Source organism: Sitodiplosis mosellana, unplaced genomic scaffold (genome assembly GCF_009176505.1).
Source record: "Sitodiplosis mosellana isolate CC-2019 unplaced genomic scaffold, AAFC_SMos_1.0 Smas_scaffold_6102, whole genome shotgun sequence".
Lineage (NCBI taxonomy): Eukaryota > Metazoa > Arthropoda > Insecta > Diptera > Cecidomyiidae > Sitodiplosis > Sitodiplosis mosellana.
The window spans coordinates 764,081-783,796 of record NW_022601343.1 but is presented as its reverse complement, the minus strand read 5'-3'; the positions used below and the strand labels follow the sequence as shown (position 1 = coordinate 783,796).

The 19,716-nt window shown below is 35.7% G+C and overlaps 1 protein-coding gene across 5 annotated transcripts; it reads right to left on the bottom strand.

Moving 5' to 3' along the window:
• Positions 1-177: 177 nt before the first annotated feature.
• Positions 178-14,927, bottom strand: LOC129573730 (neuropeptide-like 1). Of its 5 annotated transcripts, none has more exons than XM_055454655.1 (7): positions 14,408-14,927; positions 13,233-13,323; positions 7,756-7,851; positions 6,559-7,129; positions 6,160-6,369; positions 5,694-5,947; positions 178-2,528 (listed from the first exon to the last, which is right to left on the bottom strand). In XM_055454655.1, exons 2-7 carry the CDS (start codon positions 13,296-13,298, stop codon positions 2,322-2,324), a joined length of 1,404 nt encoding a protein of 467 aa, XP_055310630.1. In that variant the 5' UTR covers positions 13,299-13,323; positions 14,408-14,927; the 3' UTR covers positions 178-2,321. The 5 variants fall into 5 exon arrangements, with proteins under 5 accessions (XP_055310630.1, XP_055310629.1, XP_055310631.1 ...); XM_055454654.1 differs by having other exon boundaries at positions 14,711-14,927; XM_055454656.1 differs by having other exon boundaries at positions 5,704-5,947; positions 14,711-14,927.
• Positions 14,928-19,716: the final 4,789 nt, after the last annotated feature.

Sequence of the window (19,716 nt, the reverse complement as noted above, 5' to 3'; positions counted from 1 at the left end):
TTCCTCTTTTTTTTACAAACTTTTTTCATACAATGCAAAATATTCTGCCGTAGTTCGTTTTCACAAGCCTTTTATTCTTCTTTTCCGGTTAATCAATAACTTACCTAATGGATGTTGTCGATTTCGTTTTGCAGCTAAAAGTTCAACGATTTTTTTGAAAGGAAACTACAATTCTCCTTTGATAATCTAAATGATTCGTTTATTAATTACGTGCAAATGGGTAACACTTTATTTAAGTCGCTGCTAAGTCCGTTTATAATTTGATTCGGACTCAAATTGATTGAACGACTGATGACATTCTTTAAAGTGTTTTTTTTTTGGATGATAAAATCAAACAATAATATAGGTGGATAGAGTTCAAAGGACACTGAAGGAATGGAATTAGGTGAAAATCTCTCATTATGTCTTATTGTCTTGTGACGATTTTGTTTCATTTTAATGAATACACAAATGTTCAAGCATTTCGTTTGTGTTCATCTTGATTATTTTGTCAAATTTTTAATTAAAGCATTCGCATTTGATGATTATCAATGAAGATCAAATTGAAGTAATTGCAGCTCAGACAAAAATAATGGGGGCAAAAATTGAGAAAACGTATACACTTTTTGTTCTCTGCAATAGGTTTTGTTGGTTTTAAAGGTAAGCATTTAGTATTTTATTGACGCGTCTTTTTCAAATTTAGTTCCTTAGTGACCTTCCACTATTGACGCTCAAAAAGTAATGACAACCACTTTTACATTGATACTAAACAACACAAAATGAACAGTCCCATGATATTTTTGATGTTGGTCATTTGTTATATGCAGTATTACTAAAGTAATTGATGAGCTTTGATTTTCTTACTTGTTTCAATATGCTCAATTTTATTGTCATACAATCTATTTCACAAAATCACCCACCTGATTCCAAAAACGGTTCAAACCTTTTTCTTGTTGATGGAAAACGTATAATTTTTTTCGAAAGCGAGACATAAGTGGTGCAAAAATGCGATATCAACTGGTTAGTATGCAAAAACGAGATATAACAAAATTTCACAGTGAAACGAGCGCAAAATCCTATACAAATTTTATCTCGTGTTTACTCTAACATTTTTATATCGCGCATTTGCATGCAAACCAATTTTCACAGGGCATACATTTTTTTGCTCGTTTTCGAAAACCAAAACAAAATCTGAGTTGTTCTTGGATCTTGGATCCCATATACATTCTTAAGAATAGAAAAAAAAGAAACGGCGAGAATAAGAAAATTTATATGGGAAATTGGTTTTTAATTGAAATGTTTTTATTGTCACAATCAGCTTTTAATCAGCATGTTGAAGATTACGATAGAAATGGAATACTTTTGATATCGAAATTAATTACATTACACTTGAGATGATTTTTTTTTCAGTCGCTGTCTGTTTACATAATCTTTTTTTTTAATCGTAGAGATTTCCCGTATAGATGAGTGGAGGAGATATTCATGCTGTTAAACATTTATGGGGGAATCAAAATATATATAGGATTTTTCGTATTCAACTCCGCAGACTCGCATGATTCTCTTTAGACAATGTTTTCGCATGAATAATCCAGCCAATCATTCAAAATGTTATCCATGCGAAATGTTTGCCCGTTCGAAATCATTTGTGGCTGTGTGAGTGAGTATTCATTGTTATTGTTGTTGTTAGGAAAATTGATATCATAATAAACATTTTATCGAAAAATATCATCTCAATTTTTTTATACTTTGTCTATTCAATGGTGTGTGTGTGTTTGTTGATATTGTCAAAAATATGTGTTGTATATATATATATATGATTTTCATCACTAATATTGTGTATAGTATATAAGATTCAGATGTTTCTATTGAATGAGAACAAACACATTGATTAATACACTGCGTTAACTTTAAATATATGTTGTTTTTTACTTTTTCTTCTTCTTCTAATTTCAAGCACCTTAAGTTATCTTTTTTGTTTTTTCTTGTAATATATATGTGTGTGTATACATAGAATTAATTTATATTATTGTCAGCGTGATCGTTCATTTTTTTGTTGATTGTAAATTGTATTTGTGATTTTCATTTGTTCATCTTCTTTTCTTTTCAATTGTTTATGTTAAAGCTTATCTGTTGTGATATTGTCAAATGTCAGGATTGATATTTATTGTCACTGGTGTGCGTGTGTGCGAGAAATGTTGACATCAACACGCATTAGATTCATATTAAATCGAAAGAGCGATTAGAAAATTGAAAATGATTTGTAGAAATCAGAAAGAAAAATTGTGTTGCCTATTTGGGATGTCTAATTGGAGAGAGGTTTCGGAAAAAACGTGGATATGAGATTAAAATAGTTCATCGTTTGGATGAAAAGGTCCGCGAAAGCTACGCTGTTGTATCGCTGTTAGTTTTGGTGGTGTTCCCCAATGCGATAGGCCCGGCGCTGCCCAACTTAACGAGCTTGAAAGGATTGGTTGTTGCTGTCTACATCGTTCACAAACGCCCGCGACGATTGGTCGCTCTTGTTGATGAGGTCGGCGGTAAAATCCTCCCTGTTGCATCCAAAACATCCACGTTGATTTGATTTAATTTTTGTTTTTATTTCGAAAAAAAAACACATAAATATTGATTAATAATGTATATGAGGTGCCACAGTATTATTTGCGTATGAGTGACTTGAATCTAAGAAAGAATCATTAGTAAGAGTCAAATGATTTGACTTTTGTTGAAATACTACACATTATGGTAGCAAATGATTTTTTCTTAAATCTCACTCGCTCCTACAGCTACAATTTGAACAAACATTTCAAAGAAAAATCCAACATTTCAAGAGACAGATACAGGAGTGGAGTTGGGTGGAGTTATTTCTACTAACAACAATCATTTGGCAACTAAAGAGCACAGAAATTCTAGGATCAAAACGACTTGAACCGACATAAACATGCTAAACTGGTAGGTTTTCATCAATTATTCGAGCACTTTTTCTTCGTAAGCTTAAGCTCGCCTCAAGTAGCACGTAAGTCCTTGGAATGTAACGCATTTCATTCAAGATACGAATGGTTAAAATATGTTTCGTATGAATTTGATGCAGATTTATTGCGCTGATCCACTTATACGTCATGTTTATTCAAAAAAAAATATTTCAAATGCTACAACAGATCTATGAACTAATAAAATCCAATGCAGACGAAAATAAATGGCTTACACTGGAAAATTCTAAAAATATATGTAATCGAAATTCAGTCATTTTTCTGCGTTGTAAATAAGCTTTGCTCATTCAGTAAAGAATATTTCTACGAATCGGGAAGGAATCAACTCCGAATAACGCGATAAACAGATAGATGCTTGCATTCCAAATAGTAAACTCAATAACATTACAACGAATATCTACGTATTATGAATCTAACGATAATGTGGCTAAATGGATGGTTTGATGGCTGACGAATGGAAGACATATGATGATTTGTACGTCAATAAATTACATCGATTATTCACCACACTTCATCGTTGCCGCACTCCAATGCACAGTAAGTATTACTATGCACAAAAGATTAAAACACTCATTTGGAAGAAATGGAACCGAAAAAAACAGATTGAAATAAAAGAAATATATTTAATGATAATGAAACAATAAAAAAAGAATTTATCTAGTTGACAACATCATTTGTTTTAGAATGGTTAAATGATGTGTTTTTCCCTCGATAGTTCTTCAACATGTTGTAATCTAACGATTGATTTCTCCGTGTAAGTCAATTTTGTTAATCTCAACGAAGAGAAAGGGAGAGGCCGACAGAGTGCAGAGTCTGACACGAATTTGGTGAAATTGTACATTTGGAGGACATTGTGTGCTTGGGTTTAGTGTCTATCAAAGTAAAAGGGATTTGCAACAATCAATTGGTGCACTCAAATTACGTGCACATATTCGATGGAGTAGTATTTCGAAAAGACGTCCACCGCCCACTCGTTCACGTCGAGATGATCGGGAGTAGATACGTTGCTGTGCGTTAACTTTGTCGTCTGATTAACAGTGATTAAATGTGTGTTTACTCGGATGCCGAGCGAAAATGGGGCCATAGCAGTTGCAATATCACGTACGAGACGCCATTCAGTGCTGAATGTGTGTATGTGTGTGTCGAAATTTAATTACTTGAGCACAAAGAGCATTCATCCACATCGTACAACAACAGTTCGGATACGTCGTATTTGCGACATTCATTTCAGACAAAATTTTGTTCGGTGGAATTTCTGGTGTCTTTTCATCGTCTTGCACTAATGCCTTTGCCAAATTCGATAACGACAGTGCGTCACACAGCCCATTGTCTGTGTGATATATAGGAAATAAAAGTTTAAATTAATGCGCGAAAAACACCAACATTTCGGGACGAATCAACAACAATCATCCATAGATTACTTGCTAACGAACTGAATTCCTCTCGTCTCATCCATAAAACTGTTTTTTCCTCTTGAAATATAAAGACTGAGCATGAAACTTCAATCCGCACATTCACATCTTCCATTCACATTTTATGATCCAAACGGTTCATGTTCAAACAAATAAATTCTGCACATCGTTGCATAGCTTGTGCCTCTCTTTTCCTCTCTACCTTTGTTTTCGTCGAAATGAGTTGAAACATTTCATAATATTACAATCTTTTGTTTGATAGTTTGAACATTTCATTTATTTACTATTGCTATCCGGGTGCTGCTTCTTTTTTTAATTGTCTTCTTTCGCCGCAAAAATTGCGTACATCGCGGAAAATTTGCGCCTACGCCGTGATGGATAATTCTTGGTTTGAGTAATCGAAATATTGATTTGGTTGAAGTTCGTCGAGCTCGATATTTACCAATTTTTCGTGATTTGCATTTTTCGCTCTCGCTCTCTTGATTGAAAAATCAAAATACTTCCCAAGTAATAGAGTTCATGAGTTGGGTCTAATGGTTATTGGTCTGGAAATATGGTACGAGAAAAAATGCAGCGACACAAACTTTTTTTTCTCTGTATTTACATTTGAGCTTCTCTCTGTAAACTGTGCACAAACACGGAACTCGTCAATTGTTCCAACCGACGAGAAACGAGAGCGTGGGCAAAAAAGAGATGAATTGCGATTCTCGTCATCTATTTTCGCTGAAATTTCGCATTTGATGTTGTAGAGAGCAGAGGAAAAACATCCATTACCATATTCAAAAATAAATCAGAAAAATCAGGACATTTGCCGATTTTTGGTCGCATAAACCGATCTGTAGCTCCGTCTTTGGTACATGTATAGTCTACGGCTGTCATACACACAAAAATTCTCATTTGCTCGGTGTGCCAAAAGTTTGTTATTGACAGCTTCTTACAGCGGAATAACCATCAGAGAGCATTACGAGGGATTGGATGTGCAATTGCTCTGTGGAGGAGCTTCCATTGCGGTGATGAGTTGAGAAATTGAATTTTCGTCAGCGCAATGTGGTTATCAACTAGAGATATAGGTACAAAATAAACATATATATAATAAATAAATCAGAAAATAAAACCTCGAAATGGAAAAGTAAAGCCGAAAATCGAAAAATCGAGAACCAAAAAACCGAAAATTGAACCTGAGAATGAGTTAAAGTGGTGAGTGTGTATCGAACAAATATATGGTATGGTATATACTAAACAGTACAGATTGTGAATATGTGTTAACAGCGACAACGAGACAGGAAGAAAAGAGCTTGGATTAATAAAAGCCTACTGTTCGAGACCTCGCCCTGCCACGGCCCGATCGACTGAATCTACCGCCACGAATTGATCGAAATGCTGGCAACCATCCAGACCTGGCTAATGCGCCGAGATGTCGTTTCTTACTCTGTTGCCGATACTGTTTTTGATTCAGATAGTTGCTGACATCCGAACGCAACAAACCCTGACGCGCCAATGAACCAATATTTCGCTTTTCAGCAGACGGCGCACGATACGATGGTGACCATCCATCGTCAACTATCGAACCTTTCAGTCGAATGTGTGGGTTTTTTTGTTGTTGTTGTTGTTGTTGACGAATATGTGTGAGACGTTCGCATATTTCAATATATCCACGAAATAACGTAATAACGTTAGTAAATGACTAGTAGATAACTTAATTCAACCAGATTTGGTTTTGATATTTTTTTTTGTTCATTTGGACAATAGAGCGTAGAGACAAATAATAATGAACCACTTACCAAGAAAGCGTTTTTCGTTTGAGATGTCTGGCATTCCATAGTATGCGTAGAGTTCATTCAAGTCATTATAATTGAATGGAGCCGCTTGATAAGTCTGCGTATCAATCTCACTTTCATCGGGAAAATCGTCGTAGGTCGTGTCACGTTTCACTTTGCTGCTGCTATGTGCGTTCTTCACGGAGCCGATATTACGTTTTTCCTCCATCGAGTCTGTAAATTTGCGTTTGCGTATGGTATGGATATATGTTGCCCACATCCAAATCCCCGTACGGCATACAAAAACCATCGAAGATTTTATCAGAAGAGAAAAGTAAACAAAGTTTGATGAATACATTTTCAGTTGATTATTTTTTCTGTTGCGTGTGTGTCTTTTTTACTGCTTAGCTTAGTGTAACATACGCTTATTGTTGGCTGCTGTCACGTCACGTTTCTCATTTTTGCTTTGATGATAGTATGGGAGCAGGTTGTCTCGTGCCAATGTTCCGACATTGCGTTTAGGCTGTTGTGGACCGTTAGTGCTGCTGGTGCTGCTACCTCCACCCGATCGTAGGATTGATGGCAGATTTCGCTTTCCATTCGGTGGCAAAAGAAAATCTCTGGCCAGTGCTCCAACATTTCGTTTACCACCAGTAATCGATCCACCGCGTGCAATCGATCCAATGTTTCGTTTATCATTGTTCCATGGACCAGATGATACATCACCGTTGTCATCGTTTTCACGAGGCGGCAATTGACCATTTTTTGCAAGAGTTGCCAACGAACGTTTGGCCGCTTCACGCATTAAACCCAAACGTGCCATGGCAGCCACATTGCGTTTTTCATTGAGAATAGCAGCCGCATGCTTTTCCAGTGCATCCAAATCGATGCTGTCATAGGTGGGCTGATTTTCATCGTCCACATACTGAATGCCATCGTTTGCGATTAAATAGTTCTCTATGATTTGTTTCAGCTGATTCCTCAGTGCATTGGCCTAGAGGGTAAAATCATTTTTTTCATCTTTTATATCCGATCGCATCAAGTAATAACTTAGAAATTCAATGGTATGCATGTGAATCCGAAATATCCATGTATATTCAACAATATTTATCGTGAACGACAAATGAATATTACTGAATATACATAGATATGTCAAATTTACGTGTATACGTATGAAAAATAAAAATAATAGTGAATCAAACCTTCAACCGTAAATTTGAACGATTTTGGTAGATAACGGTGAATATTCGAACATTTTTTGACATTACAGTCTAATGAATATTATTAAATATACATAGATGTTTAAGATTGACGTGCATACCAGTAAATTTGTGCAGATTGTATAGTCAAAAAATGTTCCAATATTCACCGTAATCCACCAAAATCCTTTAAAAGTCGTTCAAATTTTCGGTTGAAGGTTTGATTCACTATTATTTTTATTTTTTCAGAGTTATTTGCGTTCTGCAAAATCGTGTGAAGCCCCTAGGCATTGGCCTAGTTAAAAGTTTCAGTACATTTTAACAATAATTTTTTTTCTGTTTTTGCTGCATTCGAAATACCCAACGGCACGACCGCCCTGAATTATTTAAAATAAATATGTAAAAAGAGTAGATTACTTACGTGCATCTCGTTTCCACTCTTTGGATAAAATATCTGTCGTGCAATCTGTTCCTGTTCGCATGCGGACAAACCGTTTAAATCGTATTCAGCGTGCACCTGTGCCATGGATTATACCATTAAACGAATAAACGAAAAATGCATGAATCTTTTATTTATTGTAAATTTTCTGTTTGCCTCAATGGGTGTGTGTGAGTGGAGAATGCCTCCATTTTCGGGATGAATGTGGGATACAGATAACGATCAAAAATGGAAATTTAATAAAATACACATGAAAATCGGCGTTCAAATCGAATTTTGCTTCATTGGCTTAATAAATAATTGCAAAAGTTCACAATACAAAAACCTGATGACAAAATCACAATTAAAATGAGAAACGCAGCAGTCGCTTTATCAAGTGGCAAACAATGCCAACAATATCCCACTGTCACACAATGTAGGCTAGAAAGCTCACTACACGATAAGCACAAACATCAACCCAACTCGTACCAAACACACCGAATACACCGGAATGAATGAACATTGTTTGAAATCAATTCTTACTTCCACACATATTGTATGCAGTGGCAATAGCACTCAATGTTATTTATTAAACAGTTCAAATAACGATTAATGCAAAACAATGGCATAAACGGAACAAATGTGTGTATGTGTTTGACATTTTCTCAATGCTACGAGCTGTGCAAATGGCATGTGGGCCACGAGCACGTAATTCACATTAATTTTGTGAAGTTGTCGTCCTTGCACCTTTTTCTCTCTTTCCCTCTCGTTTGGTGTTGTCAAATATGCTGGAACCAATATCTCGGTTTCAACAAATTGATTTCATTAGTTTTTCCGCTTTTTCTTCTCGGCATTTCACCTCAAATTTAAAGAAATTCGTTGTTGTTGTTGTCATTATTGTACGAAAAAAACGTGCGCTGACTTACCAAATTTTAACCTTCGATCGGTAAAATTTTGCCTATTGTCTGCTTATGTTGCACTGTAGAGCGATAATCTCGATTCCAAATTAAGGGAGGTTGATTCGATTTTTCAAGCAATCAAATCAACTGGAAATTTGTGCTCTACATTTGAATTGAAAAACTTCATCAACATTCCGGTATACGGTGTAGCAGCAAGTGCACAGAACGAAACGACCGAAAAAACCGACGATTCCAAAGCAGATGCTACCTGTTTCTGCTTCAGTCAATCTTGTGCACATTTCAAATGAATAAAGAGGTGGAATCATTCACCATTGAGATGAGAAGAAAAAAAATCCGTTCAAAACAACGGAAAATGTAACATACAAAAAAGTATGTATATCTATGAAGCACTGTGAAAGCCGAAAATGTAATAAATCATTTTTTCACGAATAAAAATGAGAGAAAAAAAAAGAACAAAAAATCAGAGTGTGTGTAGCAAGACCGTGCCGCCACTTGAAAAGCAAAGAACCGAAGCACTGTACGGATAATGATCACACAATTATCACACAAAAATGAAGACGAGATATTGAGCGAGTGAGCGAGAGAGCGAGAGAGTGATAGAGCGAGAGAAAAGAAAGAAAAACCACTTGAAAATACGAACTCGCTCATTTCGAACGTGATTGTTTGGTGAATCGAAAAGGTAGTTCGCGATAATTGAAAACGTTTTCCTGTTTGCTGGAAACATTCACACAGCACACTCTCTCTTGAGATATATGCAGCCTTTTATATGATAAATTGAGGGATTTAACTTATATAACGTTATTATTTTGCGTACAATTTTGCTTTTTCAAAGTCAACATATAAATGCTCTCATTCTTTCCAGCGTTAGCGTGTAACAGGTAAACGACATCTAATCATTTTTCAAAAAAAAAATCCGTACCTTTTTCTTCTGCATTTTCACTATTTCCAATTAATTTTCGGTGTGTGATTGTTTTGATTTTGCTTTCACGTCGGTCGACCGAAGGCTCCCTTTGTCGGCACCGCGTTGTCTGTTCAATAAAAGGTTCATCTTCATCCCTAACGGTTTCACATAGAAACTTTACACAAAACTCCCAGGCCATGGGACTTTAACATTTTTGGTCTCACAAAACATTTCTTTATTCTAAACAACTTCGTTTTTGTTGCGCGGCCAAAACGACCGTCGTTGGAATGTGTGATTGCAAAAAGAGAATAAAATTTTTACAGTTTCACGCAACAAAAAAATATGTATGATTTTAATGCTAATTGCCGAACAAAAAAAAAAGAATTTGGATGAGAAATTCGCATTTTAGATCTGCAGAGTAAAAAGTAATAAGTTGAAGTTTCATGCGAATTTCCGGTATTTTTTTAAAATAATAAGAACATTGCTGAATGTTACATTTTTTTTCGACTTCTTTCCAAAAACAATGAAGAAAGTTCAAAGAAGGTATTCTAGATACACCAAAGATCCAGATTTGGGAGATGAAAAAAAAAATCGCTGCTCAACGCTGGAGATGAAAAAAAAGATTACAAACAGACCCGACCAGGAAAAAAAGATCGATTAATCTTACAGGTTACGTGGTTTACGCCTTCGACACGATAGAGTGGCGCATCTGTACACTTATCTGTGTTATTCGGCTGTATGATTGTGATTTGGTGTTAATACGTATATAATTACATATATTGTGCACTGAGAAAACATAATTTTCATTGTCTATTTTCTCTGCCATAGGTTTTCTTTTCTCTCTCTCTTCGTCTTCTTCCACTGTTGTCTTTTGTTTTTTGCTTTGATTTTATTTTCCGTCTCTAGCCGTTTCGGCTTCTTTCAATCTAATAAAGGACGTTTAGTAGGTAAACATGTGGTAATTTCATTTTCGGATCGCGCGAGAAAAACAGAAGTTAATGTTCATATGGATGGTGAGCATTTCTCTCTTTCTCTCTCTCCCGCCTTTGATTTGGTGCGACTGTGATTGCTCTGCTTTCGTGTCATGTTCATTCTCTATCTTTCTGTTCGTAGTTCTTTTCGACGTTGTTGCTGTTGTTGTTGTTTTTTGCCCTTAATTTTCTCTTACTTCAGTAAATACAAACGCACAACTAAATAGTCGAAAAATGATGGGCAGTAAATGTGAGTTTTACGTATTGTGCCTATTGCTACCACTAATTACAGTGATATAAAATTATAATCCAGTCCCATTTATGGGCTACTCAATTTGGAGATACTGTTGCGGCAACGCTCATTTCTTCGAGAAAAAAAAGTAGAATTATTATAATTAAGTGTTTAAAGAAGTTTAGCAGAATGTACCTAATTAGATTGATTGGCTCCTGCAGTAACACTTCTCTCTAATCACTTTGGGCAATTTAATTAGAATGGAAAACAAAATGATATTGAATTGACCACCGAGTGGCTACAGCATTGCGAGCATTTTTCAATTGCTCCAAAATATGTACTTTTTTTCTTTTCTAGCGAAAGACCTATGAGTGGAGTGAAGGTACGTCCATTACATAATTTTTTTCAATCTTGAAATGCCACAAATTTTAAGGTCATCATTGAGGGTTGTTGCAAATTTGGGAGTTGCATAAATTCAATTTCTAGAACAATTAGACAAGATTTAAGAACCCAAGCCCAAAAAATTTCGAAGACGATTTGCTTCATCACCCTAAGTTGAAGTTTCTCTAATTGAAAATGACACATTCATTGAATGCGACTGTTGTTCCAATTGATTTGTCCTTTTTATTTTTCGGGTGGCGTTTTTTTATGTAAATCACACAACATTTTTTTTACTAATTAGATTTTGCCGCTTTGAAATGACATTTTCCGTTTCCTTTTTCTTCTCAATCTGTTACGAAGGGTGTGTGAAATACCGGAAATTAAAATTACCACTTGTAATGAGACATCATTGTACATATGTTCGAAGCCGACAAAGTGCTTTTTTCCGAAGTTTAATACAAATAATTAGTTTTCCTTTTGTAAGAACAAACTTTTGACGATAACGATGAACGAATAGAATGGTTTTGCAAGAGCACATCATCTCTCTCTCTCTTTTTTCGCTTCGCCAATAAAGACTTTTTCATCAAAATTACAACATACCAAGAGTTAAAAATAGAACGAAAGTTCATAACACAAGTGATGCAGGAATAAAAAAAATGTATTGAAGCCATTCACTTGTTGAAGTCTTTTTTGAAGAGCTTGCTCTCCTCCAATTGTGCCATGTTTCATGCCAAAATTGATTTTCGCGCACATCATTTCCATTTCAATGCGAAGGCCAAATCTATTTGGCATTCTCGATTCGCTTCCTGTTTTCTCTCGCTGCAAGTGTGACCCGAGTGACAAATTCAGCTATTTGTTTGTACAAACACAAGCAAAACGGAGATAAGTACGGAATTCTGTTATCAAATGTTTTATGGGCGTTCTTGAGTGACATAAGTGGAATGTCATGGTTTAATGCACTTACCCGACAGCAAGCAGCAGCAGCAACAACATATTTAATGGACCAAAAGATTGAGTGTTTTGTCGGTTTTTCGGTTTTGAGACATGTTAAGACAAATTCACGCATTTTACACCGGTCAAATACGATGACATGTTGAGTGAATTTTAGTGAATGTTGGATGGATAGGCAGACAGGATCTGCAACGCTTGGATTACAACATATATTTGTGTATGCTATACCAATATTGCTCCCATATACTATAAACGAATTAAGATCATGACTATGCCGGAATGAAAAAATTCGGCGAAGGTTATTTTATTAAATTCGCATTGAAAGCAATTAGCCGTAAGAAATCATAACGAAAAGAAAGTGCGGAGGATGAACTAACTCTGTTTCTCACTTTTCCCTTCTTCTCTTCGCTCACCAAAAGCGACTTGAGTCCTTACTGTTTGTTCGACGAAGAAAAGGGGTTGTTTCGCCGTAACTAGCTTGCTTTTTCCCAGAAATTCTTCTATTCAGTGGAATTTCACATTTCATCATTTATTATTGAATGAGAATTGTCACAAAGTAAATCCATACATGTCTAACAACGTGAGCTGTGTGTGAATAGACATTAAACGTAGTCAGGTACATTTCATTTCGATCTGGCTCTGGCTCCAGCTTTTGGAGCCACAAAATCAAAAATGGAGAATTGCTTGTGTGCGTGCGTCGTCAGTCGGTAAGTAATATTGCTTTCGTGTTTTGACAAGATGAATTGAAGAACGCCTTTGACTTTTCCTCAGAACTTGAATGAATATGGCTTCTGCCCAAGCAATTATTTGACTGTGTAGAGAGAAAGCATACAGAACCCTCGTCATTTTAGTGAAAGAAAAAAAAACGTCGTCCATAAAAATTTAATCATTTTCGGTGTACAGCATTCGAAGAAAGAGCAGTAGAGAGACTTTTGAAATCAAAGAACTGTCGTTGCCATTACAAAATACAACATGTTGAAGCTCAAGTAAAACCGTTTCACTCCTATTTGATTAACTACAGCAACATTGTTTGCAATATTTTTTTTTAAATGTATATGAACGTCTCGCGCTTTTCCACGAAACAGAATATGAATTAACTGGTTAAATACATGGTTGATACTCACCTTGCCGATGTAAAGTGCTGTAACGGTGAAAATGAACAGCAACAAATTGATTGGATTTCCACACATCTTGATTTTAGTATTTTATATACAGCTATTGTGAATAACACGAAAAATAAAACACAAGCATTTATTTAGGAGACAAAAATAAAAATGTATGATCTCTATCAATTGAATTGGGGACTTTTCTTCATTTTATGCGAAAAATGTTGCGTGAATTTTCAAATAGTTCATTTTGAACGTTCATGAATTATGTTCGATAGTTTCGTAAATCATAATCAAGCTGGCAAGTTTGAGCCAAGTTGATATCTATCAAGCAATGTATCATAACGGAGCGTATATTCTGAGTATCACATGAGACGAGTATCGCGATATTTTCAGTGTTGCGTTATTTGCGCTTATATTATACTGAGTATATGCGTTCCGGAAGCATTGGCATCAAGTGATGCATACCACAGCCACCGCCAATTATAAAATATTTCCTTAAGTTTGCACTTCATTTTGATTTATGGCCGTCCACAGCAGACTTAAATTTCGCATGGCTTGGCGCTGATTAATTAATCGTCGTCATATTTCATCCGTTTGAAAAAAAAAGAAACAAAAAGGCGGTAAAACATCCTCATTAATCCGTCTTCTTATTAAGAATGAAGTGAAAGTTGGCTATCATTAAAAACTTTTGCTGGGGTGTCTTTGTACAACCATGTACAACATTTTTACGAAACATTGGCAACTATTTACCGTTGCCATGAAGAAAATGTGGCAGATTACAAAGTTGAGTGGGATAGAAATTATGTTGAAAATAATCGGAATATCACAGAAAATTCTACATCATTATGAATTTTTCTAAGTTCCCTCATTTTAAACATAATTTTTCTGATATTTTTCGTTTTATCCATTTTTTTTGCCAAATGATTTCTTTTCTCGATCGAACCTTAAGCACTAGAATAACTTATTTTTTTTCTTCATTAAACAAAACCAAAGTACTTGTGTGTATTTTTTTTATAAAACTTTGCACCAATGCACAAAAGATGCTTCAAAAGCGGATTTGAGTGTTTAAGACTTCTTTTTCAAACTTTGTTACTCAAATCCGGTAAAACTTTGCGGAACAATTGTCACTGTCTATGGTAAAAAGCGGTGAAGTCACATTTGAAAAAGAAACGATTTCAAAACGAACTTACTTTTCAGTACACAGTTTTTATTTGTTTTTGTTCAAATCAGTTTATATTTACATTTAACTTTGATACGTGTTTCTTCTTCAAATAAAGCGTAGTTATTTGTTCACGACAGAGAGAGAGAGAGAGAGAGAGTGAAAAAACAAATGACTTGGAATTGAAAAAAAAATAAATAAAGAAAACGGTATATTTAAATGTTATGTCGTCGCAGGGGTTCACACACTCGTTAACTCGTTATTATTATTTTTCCCTGAAAATTGGAATCAAGCGCGAAAAATGCTTGATCAGAAACATCAAAATGACACTCACACTGATAATTGATATGTGTTTTCAATTCACGAGCTCGCTATATCCTGATTGACTTGTGATGCGAGTAATTCAATTTATAGGCGAAACGATATGCTGGTGCTGGAATCGCACATGCAATTCGAAACGGTACGACGACCGACTGAATTCAAGCAAACGAAGCGGATGGACTGAATGGTGGTGTATATGCATGCCATCCACACCAGAATCAACAAGAGGATACTGAAATCAACGAAATTGTCGCTGGTAGTCGAGCTCTATCTCATCTTTCAAGGATTCTGCGCAAAATTCATCTAACGAATTCCATCGCACGTAGCACACTTACGCGCCAGCAGCCACGAAGAGCGTATATTGTTGTGTATTTATGCATTTGATGGCACAATAACACAACAACAGCACTAAAGAAAGAGAGAGAGAGAGAGAGAGAGAGAGAGAGAGAGAGAGAAATTGTAACGAAAAAAAACACACAAACTGACAGCATTTAAGTAAACATATTATTATTAAAAACCGATTTTCTTATTTCGAAAAATAAGAAATCGCGGAGACGCATGGGCGACCTTCCATTTTTTTTTTCTTCTCCTTTAACATTATCGTTTTAATCCAAACCAACGTATTTGTTTAGGTTCCTTCAGGCGAATGTGTCGTCGCTCACGTCATATGAAAATACAGATGAATGGAAGTGAAAAAAAGGAGAAGAAACGAGAAAAAAACCAACTACTCGAAAAGTTGCAGGTTCGGATCTTGTGGTCGATTTTTCGGTCGCTTCATGTTTTTTTCTTCTCTCGTTTCCAACGTAAACAACACGTGTTGTTTGCTTGTTTGCATTTATGAATTGAGCTCGTATTCATGATTCAGTGTATGATGATGCTGCAGAAAGAATTGATAGAATATCATAGATGGGAAAGAATAACTCTATGAATAAAAAAAACGCGAGAGTGTTGAATGTCAACAGGTGTTATTATTCCAATCGTTTGCTAATCAAACACATTAACATTCAAAAGGGTGGGGGGGGGGGTAAATGCATGTATTGTGGCCCACGCAACCGAGATCGTGATTCGGTTTAGATTCCAATTTTCATCTCAATTTGTGATGTGGCACATCTTTTTCATCTGTCATAAATGAGACGAATCTATTTGGTAGCGCTAGCTATAAACTTCCGATGTATATTTTGACATTTGTTACAAATACAGTTTGTTTTGGACGGAATGAAAAAAAAAAAACGAAAAAAAACGCATTTTCTTCTGATGAACTCCGGAGAAATGGAAAAGAAAGTGCAATGTACAAACCATGTTGAGACGAAATAGCGAAATTTGAGTAGTTGTACCACACCATAGCTGTAATCTGACACAAGCCCACACTCTGTAGATTCGTTTCAAATAAAATTCAATGGCAGCAGAAAAAAATATAGATAATTGGCAAAAAAGACGATCAATTATGTCCATGAATAGTGAGAACATTCTACGCCAGTGCAAATCCCTTGTGGTCGAATCGACAGTGATTTTGCGGTTTTTGCCGTAGGCCACAAATCTCATTAGAAGCAATCAATATCACTCTCAATTACATCGTACGTTTTTTCTTTTTTTTTCCTCGCCACGCACATTTACATTCGATAAATTCTCGCGTAAGCAACCACGCACTGTATTGATAAAGTTGTAGCTCTCAAGAGTGCATGGATATTTGAACAATCTGACAGTGGATTAGATTTCATGTGTTTATGCGATAGCTGAGTTGTATACTGATTCACTTCGTTTAGCGCGGCCCAATTGAATTGAAGATGTTGGAAAATGTGCGTTTTTTTTTAACAAAATGTGGCTGTACCACGTGCTCAGTAGTGAAACTCCCTCGACACAATTGGTCGTCATCATCGCCAAAAAATACAAATATATGTGATTTGATATGATCGGTTTAATGTGTGAATTTGAACCTACACGAAACTTAATGCATCCCATGGGCGTCGCACATCTTATTTGATGTAGCACACAATTACGTCAATCGAATATTCTTTGCACAGTCTTCATTGACAAAATGTAGTGAATTTGTTTTTCGCTCTGATTTCAAACCATTAATTTATTCATTTTTTGTCTACTCTTCAATATGTCATCTCTTCTCTCATCTTGTTCAGAACAGTGGCACGTGTTGCTCACTTTTTCTTACACTATACAACCTAATGCATTATTCTGAATTATAAACAATCCAAATGAATTGTTTCGTTCAAGTACACGAGGCGCGAGTAATATTTGATGATGCGTTTATCACTCATCATGTAATGCTCTCCATTAGAGGTCATCATTTCAAATCAAAAACCAAAACGTCTGTTTCTTTATTTTTTACTCACCTCTTTCCGAAATTAGAATGATCGTTATAATTAAGTTTAGCTTCGGCCACAAAGCGGAGATGGAGTGACAACTTTGGAAAAATTGTAGTACTGTAATTTGGGTTTAATTAAATTACAACTACTACCTACTTACACTGAAAATGAAGTACCGCGTAGTATAGGCGCGCCAAAAAAAAATAAAATGGAACTCCAATCATCAAAATGAAATTAAGTTAGAAGCTGAAAAAAACAGTCTTGAACAGAACGTAAAATGAGCAAAGAACTTAATCATCACAATGAAAAATTACCGGAATAATATCAAAGTTTTTGAAGAAAAAAATGGAACACCGCATTCGGCTTCAAACATATTTGAAGCAGCGGCATGAAAGAGACCGACTTTTTTGCGTCGAAAATTATCAAAGAGGATCCAAACCGTTTATTTCCTGGAATGGAAAAAAAACGTGCATGCTTCCTTCGTGTGCTTACATACGTTCACACTAGCGCACGGTACATTCACTAGATGGCGCTCGCAGCAGAGATGATATAAAGCTAAAATTGGATTTCAATTCAAATCAGGAGATTTTAACCAATATGATTTAAAGCACAAAAAAGCAAATCTTTCGATCCAATCAGAATAGTTTCACTTCGGCAGAATTCGTTCAAGTTTTGGGTGTAGGTCTCTTTTAACCTGCCGCTATGCACTGTCACTATTGGTGGTAAACAGTGATGGCGATTTTGAAAATCGTGGACTTAGGGGTGAGCTGGCAGTGGGTGGATTTTGTGGAGCAGGTGGATCCAACCTCACACAAATAGTTTTGAAAGAAAAAATCTTCAGTATTCAATGAGTACTACTCATTCCCCGTGGGAATGTTAATTTTTGCCGAATTTAGCCTCATAGTTGGCTTGATAAACCTGAAATCAAATACGAATTTTCTTATGGATACGTTACATTAACGCAACGCATACAATTCATCTGGTAAATTCATTTATCGATTGATGATGAATTCATCTGTGAATATACCATAGTTCAAATGGAAACAACTGTAAGAGGATATGGATTTAATTTTTTTTATTGTTTTAAATGGCGAAACACTGAAGTTCGAAGGGGACGATCGTTGTGCTATTCTACAGAGCTCTCATTTGATAGGATCATTTGTTTAAATTCGTACAATAAATCTTGATATTACTTGAGGGATAGTCATAAATATATTGTATACGAAAAGGGAACGCTGGTTTTTTTTTAAAAATATCATTGCTATTATGCCGCTACCCAAGTAACAATTATTAATACTATGACGGTTTTTGAGGAATCCAGGCCCCAAGCGAAATTTAAAGTTGAATAAAAGTACTAAACAGTGTATAAAACCAACCGGAGTTAAGTCTCATTGTATAGATTGAACATTTCTCTACACGAATGACATATACACATATGCATATGTGTGAGTATGTGTAAAATACAGCCTTCCGAAAAACATGTTACGCTGTTGTTCTTTGGGGATCACAGGGCCCCATGGCTTTTTTATATTATAACTGGACTATGATATGAGAAATCGACTTGGTGTCTGTGGCAGTGTAGACTAGTTTATGTACTCCAACTTCGCCGTAGACATCAAGTCGTTATCTCTTATCAGTTACGCGAAAAGCCGCGAAAACTTGAAAAACGCGAATTCATAGTTTCTCATTTTTCAAGGAATTGATATGAAATAATGGATGATTGTTATTGCAAAGTTGTAGCTCTGGTCGAGTACTACAACTTTACCACAGACACCAAGACGTTATCTCTTATCAATTACGTGAAAAAATTATTTAAAAAAATTCGCGTTTTTCACGGTTTTCGCGGCTTTTCGCGTTACTGATAAGAGATAATGACTTGGTGTCGTAACATAGTTAAAGTAATTGACCAGAGGTACAACTTTGTCAAAGACACCATCTCGTTATCTCTTATCAGTTTCGCGGAATACGCGAGAAACCGCAGAAAACCGTGAAAAACGCGAATGTTTTCTTATCATTTTTTCGCTTAACTGATAAGAGATAGCGATTCGGTGTCTGTAGCAAATTATAGTACTCGACCTAAGTTGTCACAGTTAATCGCGACGACATCGTGATTAAGTAAACAACTTAATCATCATCGATGATTAATTAATCAATTGCACAATCACTTAATCATGATTAATAGCGATTAAGTGATTAAGTGCCATCTTAATCATCGCAAATTTTGGGTGTTTGATTAATCTTAATCAGATAGTCCGCTCATCTGTAATTTCATATGAAGTACATATGGGGCCCTGGAGTCCCCAAAGAATAGAAATAGGTAAAAAGTGTGAAGAACCGTCAAAGTATTAAATGAAATATATCCGAACCCAGGTATATGTTTAGGGTTGAATGTGGGGTTACGTTTGACCATAGGTACAATAGGTACAATCATTTTTTCCCTCGAAAATGAGTGAAATTCGGGCGTAGTGTAATTGTGCATGAAATGAATGAAAAGAAAATAGAATGAAATCAATGCTCTTTTTTTTCAATTGAAAACCAAGTCATTTCATTTGTACTTACCTACGCAACCAAATATACGTACTCCCGTAAACAACAGAAGGCTGCTCACTCAGGCCCCCAAATTAATCAAGGCCAGTTGGCTAACAAATCGTTAATACAAGTATTATTTTTAAAATGTATTCTTAAGTGATATGGAGTTGGT